We start from the raw sequence: 17,669 nt of genomic DNA on the forward strand, positions 1-17,669 counted from the left end.
GCGAGAGAGTAAGAAGTTGGATTTAGGAAATTTTAAGGATATTCAAGTTATGTTTACATTTCTTACAGGGATGAACGAGAGGCTTTTTTGAGAATGATGCTACACAATGAGAGGCAAAACTCAGAAGAACCTCTTGAACAAGTTAATTCCTTAACAGAGCCTTTCTTGAGGCCGGAAGATGTCCAAGGACTTCTGGAAGGCATTTCGCGAAAAAGTGAAATAACCATTGAAGAATTGGAGGATTTGTGGAGTGATTCTGAAACAGCTGACGATGCGACATCCCTTCCGTCCCAGAAGTCTACGGAGAGTTTTCAGCAAGATTCACAAAAATGCCTCCAAAGCAGTGAAGAGATGGACATTGATTTAGGCCAGTTGGATGAAATTTTCTCCCAGGATCCGACAAAGATGCCTTACGAGATGATGAAAGGCTTTATCGACCCGCACAAAGAGACTCAAGCAGAGCCTCAAAAACCTGCCAGCAGTATTCCCAGACAATCCTGGAGAGCAGAGTCTCGCAAGGAAACATTTTTGAGGGTGAATCCTCCGGAAGAAGAGCCAACGGCGCCCAAGAAGGCCTTTATAACGGCCCGGAAAGAGCTTCAAGTGCAAAATTTGATAAAATATGGCAGGGAAACGCGTTCCAGCGCTCCGCGGATGAGAGCAGTGGGTCTGAGCAAGTCTCAGGCCCCTGGGAATCTGTCGAAGGAGGTGAAGCAGAAGGAGATTGTAGAGGAGCCTCCTGAGCAGTTCAGCAACATCGATCCCAACATTGTGGAGATGATAAAGAATGAGATCATGATGAGGGTGCCTATGGTGCACTGGAAGGACATCATGGGCCTCACGTACGCCAAGAAGATCATCCAGGAGGCCATCGTTCTGCCGATGCTGCGCCCGGACATCTTCACGGGCCTGAGAAGGCCGCCGCGCGGGATTTTGCTTTTCGGGCCGCCGGGAACGGGCAAAACGCAGATTGGAAAGTGCATTGCTTCCCAGACGAAGGCGACATTCTTCAATATCAGCGCCTCGGCGCTGACTTCCAAGTATATCGGCGAAGGCGAGAAGATGGTGCGCGGGCTGTTTGCCGTGGCATCTGCTAAGCAACCGTCGGTGATTTTTATCGATGAGGTGGATTCGCTGCTGTGTCAGCGATCAGAGAACGAGCACGAGAGCTCGCGCAGATTGAAGGTGAGAAAACATTTGTCATCAATGAAACGATGGAATTGGAAAGACTTTCTCTTGTAGACGGAGTTTCTCGTGCATCTGGACGGTGCGGCGACGAATGAGAATGAACTGGTGCTGGTTGTGGGTGCCACAAATCGTCCACAGGAATTGGACGAGGCGGTGAGGAGGCGATTTGTGAAGCGTCTGTACATTCCTCTGCCAATCCAGGAAGCGCGACAGGAGATGGTGAAGTCACTGCTCGAGAATGTGAGACACAGCCTGACTGAGCGGGATGTGATGGAAGTGAGTCGATTGACTGAGGGCTTCTCGGGGGCTGACATGAAAACCCTGTGCCAGGAGGCGTCAATGGGCCCCGTGAGGCTGATTCCCATAGACAGATTTCAGGATTTCAACAGTGCAGACGTGCGGCCGGTGATGTACGAAGACTTCCGCACCGCCATGGAGTGCGTCAGGGCGTCTGTGTCGCCCAAGGATGTGGAGAGTTACCTGGAGTGGGACAGGATGTACGGATCTGGAGGGAAAGGACAATAAATTGGCGCGCGCCTGGGATAAAACCCTGCAAATGTCTTCACCGACAGATGGCGCTGCCAGAGCCACTCAATCATCCAATCGTCAGATCACTTGAGGAATTGCCTCCGATCAGTTCGCATTTCTCAGCAGTTTCCGCCTGATTCCACAGTTCTTCCGTGATGGCAAGTGTGGCTAAGATTCTCGTGGGCCGTGTGGGCACCATTGCCAGGGCGTCCACGGCGTCAAATCTGCGGATGTTCTCATGTAAGTGTGCCGATAATCGGCGAGTCTGATAAGGAGATTACATAATGTCGGGAACCTTGAAAATCATCTGTGGGGGTCTTTACAGCCGCCCCGGCGTATGAATTCATCAAGGTGGAGAAGTCCGGTGAGAAGAGCAACGTGGGCGTCATCACGCTGAACCGGCCCAAGGCTCTGAATGCTCTCTGCAATGGTCTGATGACGGAGGTGAGCAAGGCTCTGGATCTCCTGGAGGCGGACACGTCCGTGGGCGCGATTGTCATCACGGGCAGCGAGAAGGCGTTCGCCGCGGGGGCGGACATCAAAGAGATGCAGAACAACACATACGCCAAGTGCATCATGGGGAACTTCCTCAATGACTGGACGCGCGTGGCCAAGACGCAGAAACCAGTGATCGCGGCGGTGAATGGATACGCCCTCGGCGGAGGCTGTGAGCTGGCCATGATGTGCGACATCATCTATGCTGGGGACAAGGCCAAGTTTGGGCAGCCAGAGATTGCCATCGGCACGATTCCCGGCGCCGGCGGGTCGCAGCGACTGACACGTGTTGTGGGCAAGTCCAAGGCCATGGAGATGTGCCTCACGGGTGACATGATCACCGCCCAGGAGGCGGAGAAGATGAACCTGGTGAGCAAGGTGGTGCCGGCGGATAAACTGGTGGACGAGGCAGTGAAGCTGGGCGAGAAGATCAGCAAACACTCGCCGCTGATTGTGGCGCTCTGCAAGGAGGCCGTCAACACGGCCTACGAAACTACTCTGGCCGAGGGGCTGAAGTTCGAGAGGCGCCACTTCCACGCCACATTCAGCACCAAGGATCGCCTCGAGGGCATGACGGCGTTCGTGGAGAAACGCCCGCCGAACTTCACCAGCGAATAACCAGCAAATGGAAAGAGTTGTGGAACTGTTGCATTTATTCCCCAAGTGGATTTTACATTTATTAAAGCTTGCACCCTATTTGGTAACATACTGAAGAGAGAGAGGGCTTTTTTGGCGGGCTTCCGGGTTGTGCTTTCTCTTGCCGGTGTCAGGAAGTGTTGGATAAAGTGGGATAAGATTTCCCCGTCAGAGGTCGCGGCAGTGCGGCAGCGGCTCAAATAAATTGCGAAGCAGTGAAAGTTGCGTGGATTGTGCAGTGATTCTCCTGTGACGAGGAAGAGTGCTTTGAGTGGCCAGAAGACACCCTGACACGCTGCCCTAGAGAATGTCTGTGGCTCCAGTAGTGATTGCGGCGACTGCCAAGCACACGGCCACGGTATTTATCAACACACACTGTCCTCTCGGTCAGGCCACTAAAAAATCAATAATTAACATTTCTAGCTGATCTTCCTGCACGGCCTCGGCGATACCGGGTAATTATACTTTTCTTCGCTCTGGTAAAGTCCCCCCGAACATGGGGGGATTTTGCAGAGCTCCGCCCTGGGATGGGGATGTACAATTGTCCTAACCTCTCTCTTCTTTCCTTCCGCACAAACACCAACACACTCACGCACACAGGCACGGCTGGGCGACGGCGATGGCGGGCATCCGGACGCCCAACATGAAGGTCATCTGTCCCACGGCGCCCACCATGCCGGTGTCCCTGAACGCCGGCTTCAGGATGCCGTCGTGGTTCGACCTGAAGACGCTGGACGTGGGCGGACCGCAGGACGAGGAGGGCATCCTGGCGGCCACGGTGAATGTGCACAAGCTGATCACCGAGGAGATCAAGGAGGGCATCGCGGCCAGTCGCATCATCATCGGCGGCTTCTCGCAGGGCGGAGCACTGGCTCTGTACGCTGCACTCACATTCCCAGACGCTCTGGCCGGCGTGATCGCCCTGTCGTCGTGGCTGCCGCTCCACAAGGTCTTTCCCGCGGCGCGCAAGTGTCCGGATTCGGTGCCCATATTCCAGGTGAGAAGAGAGAAACAGAGAGAAAGAGCAGGAAGTTCAAGGCTGTCGCTTGCACCATAACGTGACGTCGAGCAATTAATGCAGTCATTGTTCATTTCTCCGGTCAATTTGCGCTTTAATTAGGCATTGATAGTAATTCTATTCCTTATCTCTCGTTCTTTGGTTGCATCAGCGATCAATACAATCGACTAGAATGGGGAAGCTCTTTTGCCCGTCAGTGTTCCAATTTGAATATTGATAATGAGCTACAATTGCTCGTCTTTTGCGGTCAAATCCAATAAGGAAAGATAAATGAACCAAATTTATCTCTTTTCCATCCAACAGGGACACGGCGACTGCGATCCGGTGGTGCCCTACAGATATGGACAGCTCACGTCGACTGTGCTCAAGACCTTCATGACGAAAACCAGCTTCACCACGTATCGCGGCATGACGCACAGCTCGTCGGACGAGGAGCTGGAGGACCTGAAGAAGTTCGTGGAGGAGCAGGTGCCGCGCGTGTAAGCCAACGTCTTCCTCTCTTCTGTTTGGACCCCTGAGCGGCATATTGTTTCTCCCTTTTCCCAACACAGTGTAGGACAATTTAGAAACTCATACAGAAGTGTCTCCCAAGCAAAAAGTTGAGGGACAATGTTCAGATCCAATTCTTCACGCTGCGTCGGCCTAGTTTGCAGGGTGATTTGCAGTTTTTCCATCCGATTCCGCGCGGGGTGATTTGGGCCACGCAACCTGCAATCACTCTTCCTATTCCAGTTCGTCAGCGAACTTCCTGAAGTGCGCAATCAGCTTTTCTCCCCTGATAGCGCAGGATTTATCCTCCTGCCAATGAATTGAAGCATTTTCCAAATCACTTTTAGTACAGTTTCTCTTTGTACACCATTAAATACTGTGTTCTGCTCAGTCAATTCTGGCTTATATTAGAGATCTTCAGATCTCAAGGTGTGGAAAGAAACATCACGACTTATGCTAACGATGTTGCTATCGATTAATTCCGTTCCTCATTGAAGGATGATTTGGCATTGGAATTCAGTGTAATGTGTCAATTATTCTTTAGGCGCGCTCTTGCCAAAGGGAGAAGAAAGCGAGGGATGAGAAAAGTTCGATGGCTCAGCTGATTACATAGTAAATGATATCGAATCCAGTCGCATTTACAAACATCCAAAAGGCCACACAATTTGCGTAGAGACTCTTTTATGAGCATCTTCTGCTGTTTGTAGGAACGATTGCTGGTTTTTCGTCACTTCCTTGACTTGAATGCGTGATTATGCAGATCATCTAAGCGACATAGATTTTTGACTAATGAAGCAAAGTGTGTGTGACTTGAGTTGACTTTGTGGCTCAATTGCACCTGGTGAAATTCGATTGCCATGAATACAAACTCGCGACGGCGATTTGTATGCCGAAGGCGGCACTATCAATTGAACCAATGCCAGATGGGTCGCGCTAATCGGGTGGAGTATTAAATAATTCAAAGCATGCCTCGTGACCTTCGATGTCCCACAACTTTTTGCGCCCACTGTAAACTTCCCCCAACTGAATTTCTCCTCCTGAAAAACGGACTCACGAGACACACAATACAATATATCAATGTGTAAATGGACTAACAATATATTAGACAACATATAAGGTATATAAATTAATGGACTCCGTCTTTAACCACTCACTTCGGCACTTGCGATTTGTTGTCACTCCTTTTGTCCCTCAAGAATCGCCGAGAGTCAAAGAGAGTGAAATTTTGTGAGAGGATAAATTTCCAATTGGATGATTTGTAAACTTTCGTGGAGGTATTTTTCTTCAGGTAAAAAAAAACCCGTCAATGTGATTGAGACTTGAGATGATATTTAAGTAGCGAAGAGAGAAGTGAAAAAAAATCTATAAAAGTAGTAAATATTAGGCGTTTATTGATTCCTTTGAGTGTTTGCGCGTCGGAGGTGAAGAAAGGAAGGAGTAAAAAAAAATAAAAGTCGAAGTAATGAGATTGTCATTAGGTAATAATAATAAAAAAAAATACTGAAAAGAGAAATACAGTGGAAAAAAAGTAGTAATATTTAGATATTTTTCAATATAATACGACTTAGATAAAACAGAGTAAATAATAATTCTGTCCCTCTTTTCAAATGTTCTTTATTTTCTTATTTCTTTTTTTGTTTGAATTCAAAGCAGAATTATGAATTTTCACATTGTAATTGAAATACTTTGCATTTCTAATGGCAATAATAAAAATTCTTTAAATCAAAGATTATCGCACTCTTTCTCAGCGTCAAGGATCTCCTCAACACTCTTTCTCCCTCACTCTCTCTTTCTATCTCATTTATCACAGCACTTTTTAAGATACAATTCACTTTGTCCAGTGTGTGGTTTAATTGGATTTTTTTCTTATCAACTTTGTTTCTATAAACTATTTTGCTTTTTCATCGTTTCCTACACGAAAAGGGTTAAATTTGAGGGGAGGAAATATCACTAATGCGAATCCTTCTTTCCATGATAAGTTCATCAATCACATTTATTTTTTGCTTCCTGTCTTGCTTTTCTACGGTTATTTTGATTTATTTTTGAAATTGAGAACGATCTTTTTCCTTCTTTTTAGAATTATTTGGCAACTAGTTTTTTTTCAATGTCGCATAGATTGATTACAATTTAGTGCTCATTATTTCATCTTCTGATTTTTTTTTTATTGTCTAAAGCGCTTATTTTTATGGATCAAAGATATTATCATTTGGTGATTTATTGATTGATTGAAAACTTGAAAATTGGTTATCTAACTAATATTTCTTGTTTCATTAAAATTTAATCTCTTCGTAAACTTATTGAAAGTCGTTAAATTGCACTTTGAACCTTTAATTGTGACCAGAATTATCAATTAAATTGGTCTACGCTATATTTTCTTTTAATTTCTAACATTATGTCATGCAAAAATTCAAACACACTCTTCCTCATCTTCTATCTAAATCTATCTAATTCTTGGTGAAACGAACATTTTGAGTGGTAAAATCACAGGAAAGTCACTAATCGAAAGAAATGATAATCTCTCTCGCTTGAACGACGGTGTGTTTGAAAAGGGTGGCGATTAAGGCAAGAACAATTCTTTTAATGTCTTAAAGTGTGCATTTTTTTGTTGTTCAAATCTATTCAGCTATTTTTATATCGTAAAAATCTTTGTCCTCCGCGTTGGAACACGTGTACAAAAGTAGAAATTGCATTAATTGCAAGATTCAAGAATATCACGAAGGAAAAACTGCTCGATCTGCGTGTGTGGTCCTATATTTAGAAAATATATGGCTTGAAAGATTTCTTCGTATATATTCTGAGCTTAATATCTTCTGCAGATATGTCTAGAATATTCCCCACTCCACCTCCCTCTTCATCCATCAATTGTCTGTGACTCTTTTGCGGTGTTGAACAGCACTTGTGAGAGGTGCAATTAGAATGCTTGGATGGGCCGATAGAGTCCTGTGTAGCCGCAAAGGCGCGCCCTCAGGGCGGGAATGAGGAACGCCGCGGCTGATATGTCCTTCAGCAGGTCGGCACACTCGCACACCAGCAGGTACATCTTGTCACCCTTCAAGGAGGTGCTTTTGTGGAGCGCAATTCGTCTCAGACCCGCCGTTCGCGGCAAGTATCTGCGCATCGAAACCACCCTTCAATAAATTACCCCATAAATTGAGAGCATCTATATCTCACCTGTAGAGCATTCGAGCGCCTGTCCAATACAGCCAATTCCTCTCGAAGCGCTCACCATCGTCGCCCTCAAACACCTGCAATATGAAGATTTCCACCATTAGCAGGGATTAGAGCGGAAAGCATCAGGTGATCTAGTCCGCACTGTCTTGGCACTTTATCACGCGAAATCCGCATGCAAATATTAGGACGAGTGCTCGAGTGGAAAGAATTTGAGTAATCCACTGCAATAATGTTATCTTTCTCATGGGATTCTGATTACACAGCCGGCAATGTGTGCCGGTCCAGGTGCGCTTCAACTCCTTGAATTAGAATTGTATTTTGCATAATTTATCCACTCGAAATATCACTCTTCTTCTAACTTAATTCACTGATTTTCCTTGCTCTTCTTATCCAATTCAGTGATAATACTTGTTCTGCAGATGATTGTAGAAGAGAATGGGATAGGAAAATTAATCTCTTCAGCGGTGACAGCAATTTTCCCTTTTCTAACACAATTCCGACAACAAATGACTCTTGGATCGAGTCAATGTGTATCTGTGCTAATGCAAATTTATACAAATAATCTTATATAACGCGTGACAATTTATGAGAGTGTGGCTGAAAGCATGTAGCGAAAGCACAACTAACGTCTTCTAATTATTTACCAGCATCACACAATCTTATCTAAGATTTAGCGCAGTTTTCTTCCACTGTGAATGCACAACCAATTTCCGGGCGTCAAAGGCCATAAATTGTGAATGCTCTCGAGCACTTGCTGCCAAATATGCTGCGCTTTGTTGCATTTTGTAGACTGCTCGGCAGCCTGAACATACCTTGTACACACTTATTATGTATCCCGTGGAGGGCGTTTGGGCTTTCCGCAGCGCGCCAGCCTCATTGGAAGTCATCACGAGTGGCGGTCGGCATATCGACGCGACCTCGCTGTACAGATCCAGCGTGTGGGCGGCGGTGTAGCGCAGGTTCTTCGGCTCGAACTTGCACAGCGACGACGTCCGCACGCCCGAGTAGAAGTTCGACGGGTCGGTTTGCGTGGTGTTGATCACGTAATAGGCGATGAAGGGGAATTCGGCTGCGTGAAGATGACACACGTGAGATGCTGTGAAGGTGAAGTGCAGGGATTTCCTGACTTACCGTTCTTCTCCATGTTGGCCAGGAGCATTCCGCCCACCGCCGAATTGCTCTGCTGCACCTCTGACACCAGCTCGGCCGCCACGGCGCGCTGCTTGAGGAGCGGATGCGAAAGTGGGGACTCCAGGAGGGGATCAATTGGCTCCAGTGGACTCATGAGGTGTGCCAAGATGCACAGCTTGGGATCCGACACCTCCAGGACACTCAGTGGCCCCGTGGATTGCTTCTCGTTCGCTTCACTGGGCGCGGGCAGCTGGCCAGAAACAGACACACAGAGCACCATTAGCCTAACAAAGCGTGAAATGCATGAATTGAGGACTCACGGGGATTCCGTCTGGCAGGAAGCGGTTGAGCGACTGCATGGGGATGATGAAGCAGTCTCTATCGAGGGTGGCCAGACTGATTGGCTCCGTTCGCACGCCATTGTGGGCCACGGTGCCGCAATTATTATTGCTCGAATTCCCAAAAGTCACTGCAATGAAGTGGAACGCATTTAGGTGTCCTTCGCCAAAACAGAAAACTCTCAAGGGAGTTGTGGAAGGAATCTCTCCTTCTCTCCAGAATGAATTCAATTTGCGCATTCCAATTTCTACTAAATCGAATTAGGCGAGAGAGAGAGAGAGAAAGAGAGATTTTGTACCGATGACGCCACATTTTACAGGACTTCCTATAGAGATTTTGGCTGAATTTGATATACAGAAAGAATATAGCGATAGAGTGTGATCGAAGCAAATATATATATGTACAGGTTGTCAGGAAGCAGAGATGCAAGATTAGGTACAAAAGAGTGTGGCCCAAAATCAAAAGAGGCGAAAGTAAAGAAGCGGCAAAAAGAGTCAGGTCAAACCTTGGCGCAGGACGGTGGGCGTGGGCACTTCATAGCGCCTCGTGGAGCCCCACTTGAGCAGCGAGAGCGAAGGGCGTCGATCGACAAGCGGCTGCGGCGCGTCTACTTCGTAAATGGCGGTGGCGAGCGCCGAGGGGGCAGCGCCCGCGAGGGGACCGCACCGTGGCTCTGAAATATGTCACAAGTCACCGGAAGCAATGCGCAGAGATCCTTCCGCTTTTTATCACATGAAACGCTGAGTGTGTGCAAAACGCGCGAAGGTGATTTCAGCGCGCGCAAATTTATGTGTGCAACATCGCGGACACGACAGATATTAATGATCGCGCGCAGATGATAAAATTATCACTTGGCACACGTCCGCGTGTCACTATCGCACGAAATCAACACACACGCTCGCTCTCTCATCAGCGGAGTGCTTTTGACATTGTGCGATAGTGTCGTAGGAGAACGAAGAGGGCTGAAATACCTCTCATTTGCAAACTAAAGAGAGAGAGACGATCGAAATCACTGTCCAGAAACACCAGAAATGGTAGAATTAACATTTAGGGGGAAGTGAGGCAGCATTACCACACGCGACACCATTGTTATTCACGATTATCTCGTGAAAACGCAAGGGTTTGGCTTCTAATTCTTAAGCGAAAGTAAGATCTTAGGGTGTTAGCACACGTGCTTCTTCTCGTATTGAAGTTATCCACACTTATCGATACGAATTGCGTGCAATTTCCTTTTTTTCATACAATTTAAGAGGAAAAGTGGATTGAAATTAGTCCTCAAACTGTTGATTTTAACTAACTCCAAGTGTCGATAACTTCAAGGTGAAAAGAAGCAAGTGGGATAACGCACTTAGAGTGTACTATCAATGGTGTTTCGGTGTGCAATGCTGCCCCATCTCTCCCAATATATGTTTGCTTCACTAATAAAATGTTTACAATGTGCTTCTCACAGACAACTTTCCTCCTGTTTGTGTCCTGGAAGAGACTCTTAGAACGTCAGCACATCCCTTCACATACACAGATATATCAGATTGATAGAGACTTTTGGCAAAAGGAGTGATTTTTGCTGCTGGTTGCAAGCTGAAGCTATAAAATGTCAAAGACAGAGTACAAAAAAGAAACAAAGAGTGGGTGACAAAGAGGTGCACAATTTAAAAGACAGAGACCAAAAAATCCACATATAGAAAGCATTTCAAAATATCTACAGAAAGTGTGTGTCAATCTTCTCAAAAATAAAAAAAAATATTACAATCAATCTTATCACATGGAAACTAAAGAAGAGGAAGAAGAAAAAAACTCATCGTGTGTTGACATTTACAGGCATTTTGTGGCTTTAGCTTACAGCTAGCGCTCAATATCTTGGTCAACCCCAAAAACTAAAATCGCGTGTGTTTAGCACGAAAAGGCACCACACCATCATAATCCATATATATATCGCACTTTTTGCGCATCGCGACGCGCGGGAACAGAGAACAGGGAGACAGAGAGAGTGAGAGAGAGAGTCTTTTTTTGGACGATGTTCCGGAATGTTGATGAATACCTTCTGTGTCAGCCAGAGCTGAGCGCGTTGGTGAGAAAAATAAATGGGTTCGATAGTGAACTTCATCTTGCACTGAACAGCTCAATTCGCGCGATCGCTTCACTTGATTCCTGTTGCCACTCTTGGAGTGCTTCAGGCCGCCCATGCCGGACTTGCCGCCACCGCCGCCGCCCTCGCGGAAGTTCTTCCTGAACATCAGATTCATCGCGGGAGAGAGTGGTAAACGAACTTGTGGTGCTTTCCACGAAGACAGCCAATTGGCAACTGAGCGATCTCCGCAATCAAATATGCTCGCCTCTCCACAACAAATATGAAATATATCGCAATATTCGCTGGTCCAACACACGCGGGCTATTTTGGGCCCATATCGCGCCTTTTTCTCCCGATCGTGCGACATCTTCGCCACGGCTAATATTAGCCCTCCGCCACCGCGCTATTCATAGCCTCTCTGTTTATATTTAACACGATTGGTTTCTGAAGAGCCACTTGAGCATCGACACACCTTGATGGCCGCTGATCGCGCGCTTCAGATTGTCTTCAGTGCGCGGCTAATTTCGTCTCTGATCTTGACTCATTAAATCCACTTCGACGGTGAATTTGTCACTATAATTGATCAAGGTTTGCAAACTCTATTTTAGCGCTCGCTAAAGCACTTTCCGGAAAGTCAATCACATTGTAATCTGTCTTCTTCTTTGACTCATTTCAAGTTCAGCTTAATTTTTTGCTTCTATGACTTCAGTTCCTTGAACTGTATTATTATATTTATACTGATGAATGCATAAACAACAGCACAAATAAATCATTCGAATTTTCAACGATTCAAAGAATCAAACTACTCTCTCTGTCTTGAATAAGATGAAAGTTGTCTTATCAGCTTTGAGAATTGAAAATATATGATTTCAGTGAAATTACAGATAAAGAAATGTCTAGTTCTGCGAGCCAAAATGTTCTCATGATTTATTGTTAGATCAGAAAATCATCTGACCAGGGATTTTCTCTCCTTTCAGATCCGATAGGTAATAAATTTTCCATGCTTTTCTTCTGACTGCCGAAGATAGACTTGAACCCAAAAGCTCTCTCACTCACTCTCTCTCTGTTTCTGTCGTGAATTTCAAATTTGCTTCCTTTGTGAACTGGTCACAAATTGTCGTGAAATAGCGCATGAAAGTGTCTCCAGCCACGAAATGTAAATGAAATGAGCTTTCTCGGTGCTAAAGCAGTGGCATTTGGTCACTTTTTGTCCTCTCATGGACGCGAACAGAGCAAAAAAGAGCAGCAAAGCAGCCTCGAGTATAAATACAGTTTTGCATGTCGCGTAGAGAAATCGATCAAACAGTTAATTTAAATGGGCAAATGATGGAGTCTAGCTGATGGCACGTGTGTGCGTCTCAGGTGCGTCTTTGCGAGATGAGGATGTCTTCACCGCCACGCCAGTGCCTCGGATGCCAGGCATTGAGTGCCTAATTGGGTGACGTCTTAGAGAGCGCGAAATGTGGGTTAAATTTAATTTAATTCGACACAATGGTCCCCAGGGTGGTGAAGGCTATTTAAATGCAAGGGCAGCAAGCGCGGGGCCGATTTTGAGCGGCGGAAAAGGGACACACGGATGTGCATTCGATGGCGCGCGCGATGAATAATTTAGCACGATCGAGCGCAGAGCCTTTTTTTTACCTGCTGGACTGGCCTGAATGGCAGACAGCGGAATGGCCAGGACGTTTGGCGTGAGGTCCGTGTCCGTGTAGGCCGCTGTGGAGCCCTTGGCTGGCGATGGGCTCACGCGACTGCCCCGATTTCCGGCCACAGCCGCACTCATCCTGATGTGTGCTCACTGTCCGCACAGCATCCACCGCCTCCACCCCATCACACACACACACACACACTCTGGCACTCTGGCCGTCAGTCGAGCCTCAGGGACTGCACTCCTGCGGGCAGATGGGTCGCCACCGAGGCAGCACAATCGATGGCTTCAGCACAACTGTCCCATTCGCGCCGAATGCCACTGCAGGAGCATCAACGGCAGTATCACACCGAGGCCACGGGAAGGTGGAGAAATCTCTCGCCAGGCTTCGGCGCCGTGCTGAAATCTTCACAGGCGAAACTTTCACCTCACTTCGCGGCCTAAGGCCATCAGCTTTCTGTGGCATGTCTTCGAGAAGGTGCGCAATACTTGCACTACCAAAGGAGTGGGGAATGTGAGAAACAAAGAGTGAATAGCATGAAAAGTAAGATATGCCAGGAGAAGTAGAGTGAAATGATGAATTATATCCGAGAGGATTCATGTTGGAATCTGAAGAAAGATCAAGGAAAAAAAGGAGGAAGAAGAACACAAAAGCAGTGAAGCGTAAAATTGGATGAAAAAAGCAGTCAAGAGCACAGCAAAGAGGAGAATGCAGAGGAATGTGAGACAGGTTGAAAATTTCCAACATTTCAGGGGAAGTGCGGTGTTGGAGTGGAGTGGAGCCGCGCAGGAGGAGGGATATCCACAAGCAGTGCCGCAAACACTGTGTGGCTCCCGCCTAAAATTAGCAGAAGCGCCGCGTCTCTGCGCATCGCAATGCTTTTCCGCGCGTCGCGTGATTTTCCGCGAAATCGCCCAATTTTTTCCCGCGAACAAAGTGCAGATGTCTCGCGATGAGCTTTCCACTGAAAGCGCGAAAGTTTGTGCAGATCAGCCTTTTTCAAACGTCACTGAGAGGAAAATTTAATTTATGAAGTTTTGCCACACAACACACGCTTTCACTTACTGAGGTTATCAGTAAATGAGATTTTTCTCCATGCGAGAGAATTGCATTAAATTCATTAAACATTTAGAGGCACTTTGTGAATATTTTATTGCACTTTCCCAATTGATGTGAAAATGACTGAATGCAAACTTTTCTAATTGATTTTACATAGAGTTTGCTTCCGCAAATGGGGAGCAACTGTGATGTTCTGGAGCACAGAGTTTTCTATTCAATTAGCCTTGTGAAAGCATCTGGTTTTGCTGACTTTTCAAATTGGAGTCCTGCGAATGCCTCTTGGCGGTGGAAAATGTGTTGTAAACAGAAGTTTTAATCAATATTTCCGCCACTCAGAGTGAAATATCAAAGGGAGTGAATGGAAAATTACACCATCAGTGCCATTATCCTTCCTTCCGACTCAGTGAATGACCACAAAAGCGACGAGATTCCTTAATAACTCTCCATCACTGGACACTTACAGCGATGCTGTGACGGGAAAGGAGGAAGGGATAAAAGTGGAACTGGATATTTTTTCAATGTGCGGAAATTGCTTTTATGTTGTAAAATTTTCACTACTTTACAGAGAGAATTTTAGACAGGAAACTGATTGCACAAAGAATGTGTTTTTCATTGTTAGTGGCATTTTATGAACTCACATTGCAAGAGAAGCTAATTTGAACAATGTCTCAGATTGATTTGCAAAGCTAAAGTAATCAAAAGTACAATATTGTGCATTTTATTAATAAACGCAAGAAGACTTTATGAAAACATTCTACGTCAATTGATGGAAAAACATAATATGTATAAAATCTTTGATTAGAGAAACTCATCGAAGCCTTAGCATGATCGATCTACAATCGAGATCATTTCCATCACGACTTATAAATGCGTTTAACTGCGAATTTCTCGTTACACAAATAACTTTCTTTTGGATTAATTAATTGAATTTAGTTAAAGCTTTATAACTTGCAAAAGTTTTACTTAAATTTACAAAAACGTGCAAATGAGGACTATGAGTGGCATAGGAAGTTACTGAAAATCATTCTCTGATAAAAATTTTTAGCTCATCTGTTCACTTTTATTATTTTTACTTACTTTTTCTTCCTCGAAGTTATAGAGAAACGATGGAAACGTTAGTTTAGTGTATGAATGACGCCGTCATGTGTGGAATATCATCTCTACTGAGCCCAGCAACGCTCTCTCACTCTCCCTCTGGTCATATCTCGTCGGCAGAAAAAAGGGAAAAAAGTGCGGCGTGGGAAAAATTTAAATTCACAATAGGGGTGAAAAACTAGGTCACTTTGCATGATAAACAATGCGCAGTGGATTTTCGGGAAAGGGTACTTCTACTGTTCACACTTACGTAATCATCCAGCAATTCCATGTGAATTTATGGTCACGACATCACAGGGAAATTGCTCCAATTACGACCATCATTTTTGATAAGAATCTCATATTTACAAGCTCTTATCTGCCAAGCGGGAAGCAAAAAAACAAGGAGTCTGCGAAGACGTCACTTGATACTCCGCGAGCGCAAATAAGCACGCATCGGAGTTTGTGATTGGCGACGAAGTAGAAAGAAAAATAACAGAAAATCAACACACACCTTTGATATTTTGGTTTTCTTTTCTTTCATAGAGATTTTATTTGCAAATTTCTTGAGTGATGTGTGAGACAATGAGAAAAAAGTCCTCAAAGAAGATCAACTTGAATTATTTCAAAATTATTACTTGTATTTTCCATTTTACATTGTAACAAAGTTGAATTTAAAACACACAGCTACTTTTTTTTTGTTTAAATTTATAACTCCTATTGTGGTTTAAGTGTTTTTTTTTCTTCTTTTTTGCTCATTTAAATATTATCAGCACAAGTACATTTTTTTGGAGGATCTTTTAGCTTTTCATCTTATTTTGCATTTTTTTCTCTCTCTGGACAAATAGTGGAAGATGACTGATAGTTAAACGATAGTTTTTTGGTTGTCTAACGAGAAATTATTATTGATTTGTTTAAAATAGTATTACAATAAGTAGTATATAAGGGTTTTTCTTGGGTTTTTTTTTCATGTTTTGTAAAAAAAAGAAAGTGATAAACATTAATCATGTTATGTCTTTTTATTTACTAAGATTTCGTGAAATTACTCATATATAATATATTTTCTTTAATTTCCATATTTCACTTGTATTTTCTTCTTCTTCTTCTTCATTTAAGACAAAAAGAAAGCTCATCATCGCGGAAAATGAAGTACTTTTATGAGTTGTCAAGTATTTTCTAGATTGGTTTTTTTTCTCTATTTTCCTTCCATTTCACATTTTTCCGTTTCGATATTAGTAGCTTTTCTCTCATGGGATAATTTCTCCTTAAGTTAAATTTGTATTCATAACGTTTTTTTTTAAAAAGACTTGGGATTTGTTTTTTCTTTGCTTTCTTTTGCACAGGGAAACTTATTTGAATGAATTTTTTTGCAAAAGGAAAAGGAATACACACAAGTATAGATAAAATTTTTTCTCTCCATCTTCTTTACGCTAAAATTGTTTTTTTTTTACTTCTTTCGTTAATCATGTCAAATAATTTTTTCAATAGTTTTTTGTGTTTTTTTTCTCCTTTAATGCATTATACTTCTTATATTTATTTATATGTTTTATTACACAGACAAAAATCAAGAAGTACACATAATAGATTTTTTTTTCATTTTCATCTAGGTACACTTATTTTTTTTTTATCTTGCATTCTAGTATTTTATATCTTGTTAATTTTTTTTTATATTTAATTCATGTGGTAGTCAAGAGGTAAAATGCTGTAGTTTTTTCATCATCATCATCTTCATCCTTTTCAATAAATCTCTATATAATTTTCATTGTGTTTTTTCGCTCAAATTTTTTTCTTTTCTCTTCTCTCGTCCACAAAAAGTTTAACGCCAGTGTTGTTGCTGCTTTTGAAGTATATATTTCTTTAATTGTCTCTTTTAGCTCTTTTTTCGCGTGATTGGGAAAGAAAAAAAGACTAAGAAAGCTCACCAATTGAATTTGACTAAAATCACATACCTTAAGATACATTTAAAAGTAGTTTTTTATCTCTCGTCCTTCTTGTCTTTCCGCATTATTTAAAAAAGAAAAAAAAGTCAACTCGCATTCAAGGTTTGTGAGGTTATTTCATCATTATATCCTTTGTTTTATGTTCACATATGAAAATTTATCATAATTTACAAATTACAATAAATAAGGTGGATTGTTTTCTTTTCTTCTTTTTTTTCATCAATATATTTTATAATCCTACCAAGTAAAGTATGCATTTTTATTTATTCATCGTGTATATAAAGATTTTCTCCCTTCACTTCTGCGCCGTCATTCCTCTCATGCGCGCTTTCTTTCGTTAATTCTCTCTCTCTTGCTTTCCCACGTTTACAGCACACACACAGTTGAAGGATATTCAAAAGGTGAGTTTTGAAGAGTTTTTTTTATACCTTAAAAAGACGCCAAGATCAAACTTTGCTTATTTCTTCATTGTTCCGTGTCTTATAATATTTGTTATCTGGGTTTGTTTTACTGTCAATATATATCGAATTATGTTTCCTTTTCTTTAAAAGTTATATTCTCTGCAACTGATGTGCATTTTTTTATTCACTATTTCATCAAATATCCGAGGGAAGTTTTTTTTATTTTGGGTTTTTAGAACTATTTCAAATCGCAAGTTTTCTCTTTCTGCTTTCATCGCAAAATTGTAATCTTTTTCTTCTCTTTCTGCCTCGCTCTCTCTCGTCCGTTTGTATATATATGCTATTTTTGCTCATTTCTTCCCATCCTTTTTATCTGTCTCCATTCCATGTCCTCTTAATATTTAACAACATACATCGGCGTCGAATAACAGCACAATGAAATATTTTACAAAAATTTACACAAATAGATTAGGGATAGTGATT

The 17,669-nt window shown here is 43.3% G+C and overlaps 5 protein-coding genes across 6 annotated transcripts; 3 read left to right on the forward strand and 2 right to left on the reverse strand.

Moving 5' to 3' along the window:
- Nucleotides 1-93: 93 nt before the first annotated feature.
- LOC132256024 (fidgetin-like protein 1) lies at nt 94-1,811 on the forward strand. The gene is made up of 2 exons (XM_059752203.1): nt 94-1,185; nt 1,243-1,811. The coding sequence occupies exons 1-2, from the start codon at nt 94-96 to the stop codon at nt 1,711-1,713; spliced, it is 1,563 nt and encodes a 520-aa protein (XP_059608186.1). The 3' UTR covers nt 1,714-1,811.
- Nucleotides 1,770-2,907, forward strand: LOC132256382 (probable enoyl-CoA hydratase, mitochondrial). The gene is made up of 2 exons (XM_059752752.1): nt 1,770-1,956; nt 2,042-2,907. The coding sequence occupies exons 1-2, from the start codon at nt 1,872-1,874 to the stop codon at nt 2,827-2,829; spliced, it is 873 nt and encodes a 290-aa protein (XP_059608735.1). The 5' UTR covers nt 1,770-1,871; the 3' UTR covers nt 2,830-2,907.
- Nucleotides 2,908-3,054: 147 nt separating this feature from the next.
- On the forward strand, nt 3,055-6,081 carry LOC132256383 (acyl-protein thioesterase 2). The gene is made up of 4 exons (XM_059752753.1): nt 3,055-3,205; nt 3,271-3,302; nt 3,448-3,844; nt 4,169-6,081. The coding sequence occupies exons 1-4, from the start codon at nt 3,155-3,157 to the stop codon at nt 4,346-4,348; spliced, it is 660 nt and encodes a 219-aa protein (XP_059608736.1). The 5' UTR covers nt 3,055-3,154; the 3' UTR covers nt 4,349-6,081.
- Nucleotides 6,082-6,421: 340 nt separating this feature from the next.
- On the reverse strand, nt 6,422-13,455 carry LOC132256381 (uncharacterized). 2 transcript variants are annotated; one of them, XM_059752749.1, is made up of 7 exons: nt 12,705-13,455; nt 9,501-9,668; nt 8,977-9,125; nt 8,657-8,906; nt 8,338-8,594; nt 7,526-7,599; nt 6,422-7,464 (listed from the first exon to the last, which is right to left on the reverse strand). In XM_059752749.1, exons 1-7 carry the CDS (start codon nt 12,844-12,846, stop codon nt 7,266-7,268), a joined length of 1,239 nt encoding a protein of 412 aa, XP_059608732.1. In that variant the 5' UTR covers nt 12,847-13,455; the 3' UTR covers nt 6,422-7,265. The 2 variants fall into 2 exon arrangements, with proteins under 2 accessions (XP_059608732.1, XP_059608734.1); XM_059752751.1 differs by lacking the exon at nt 9,501-9,668 and having other exon boundaries at nt 12,705-13,451.
- Nucleotides 9,587-12,637, reverse strand: LOC132256384 (uncharacterized). Its single transcript, XM_059752754.1, has one exon. It carries the CDS (start codon nt 11,428-11,430, stop codon nt 10,870-10,872), a length of 561 nt encoding a protein of 186 aa, XP_059608737.1. The 5' UTR covers nt 11,431-12,637; the 3' UTR covers nt 9,587-10,869.
- Nucleotides 13,456-17,669: the final 4,214 nt, after the last annotated feature.

Source organism: Phlebotomus argentipes, unplaced genomic scaffold (genome assembly GCF_947086385.1).
Source record: "Phlebotomus argentipes unplaced genomic scaffold, Phlebotomus argentipes genome assembly contig_5, whole genome shotgun sequence".
In the NCBI taxonomy this organism is placed as follows: domain Eukaryota; kingdom Metazoa; phylum Arthropoda; class Insecta; order Diptera; family Psychodidae; genus Phlebotomus; species Phlebotomus argentipes.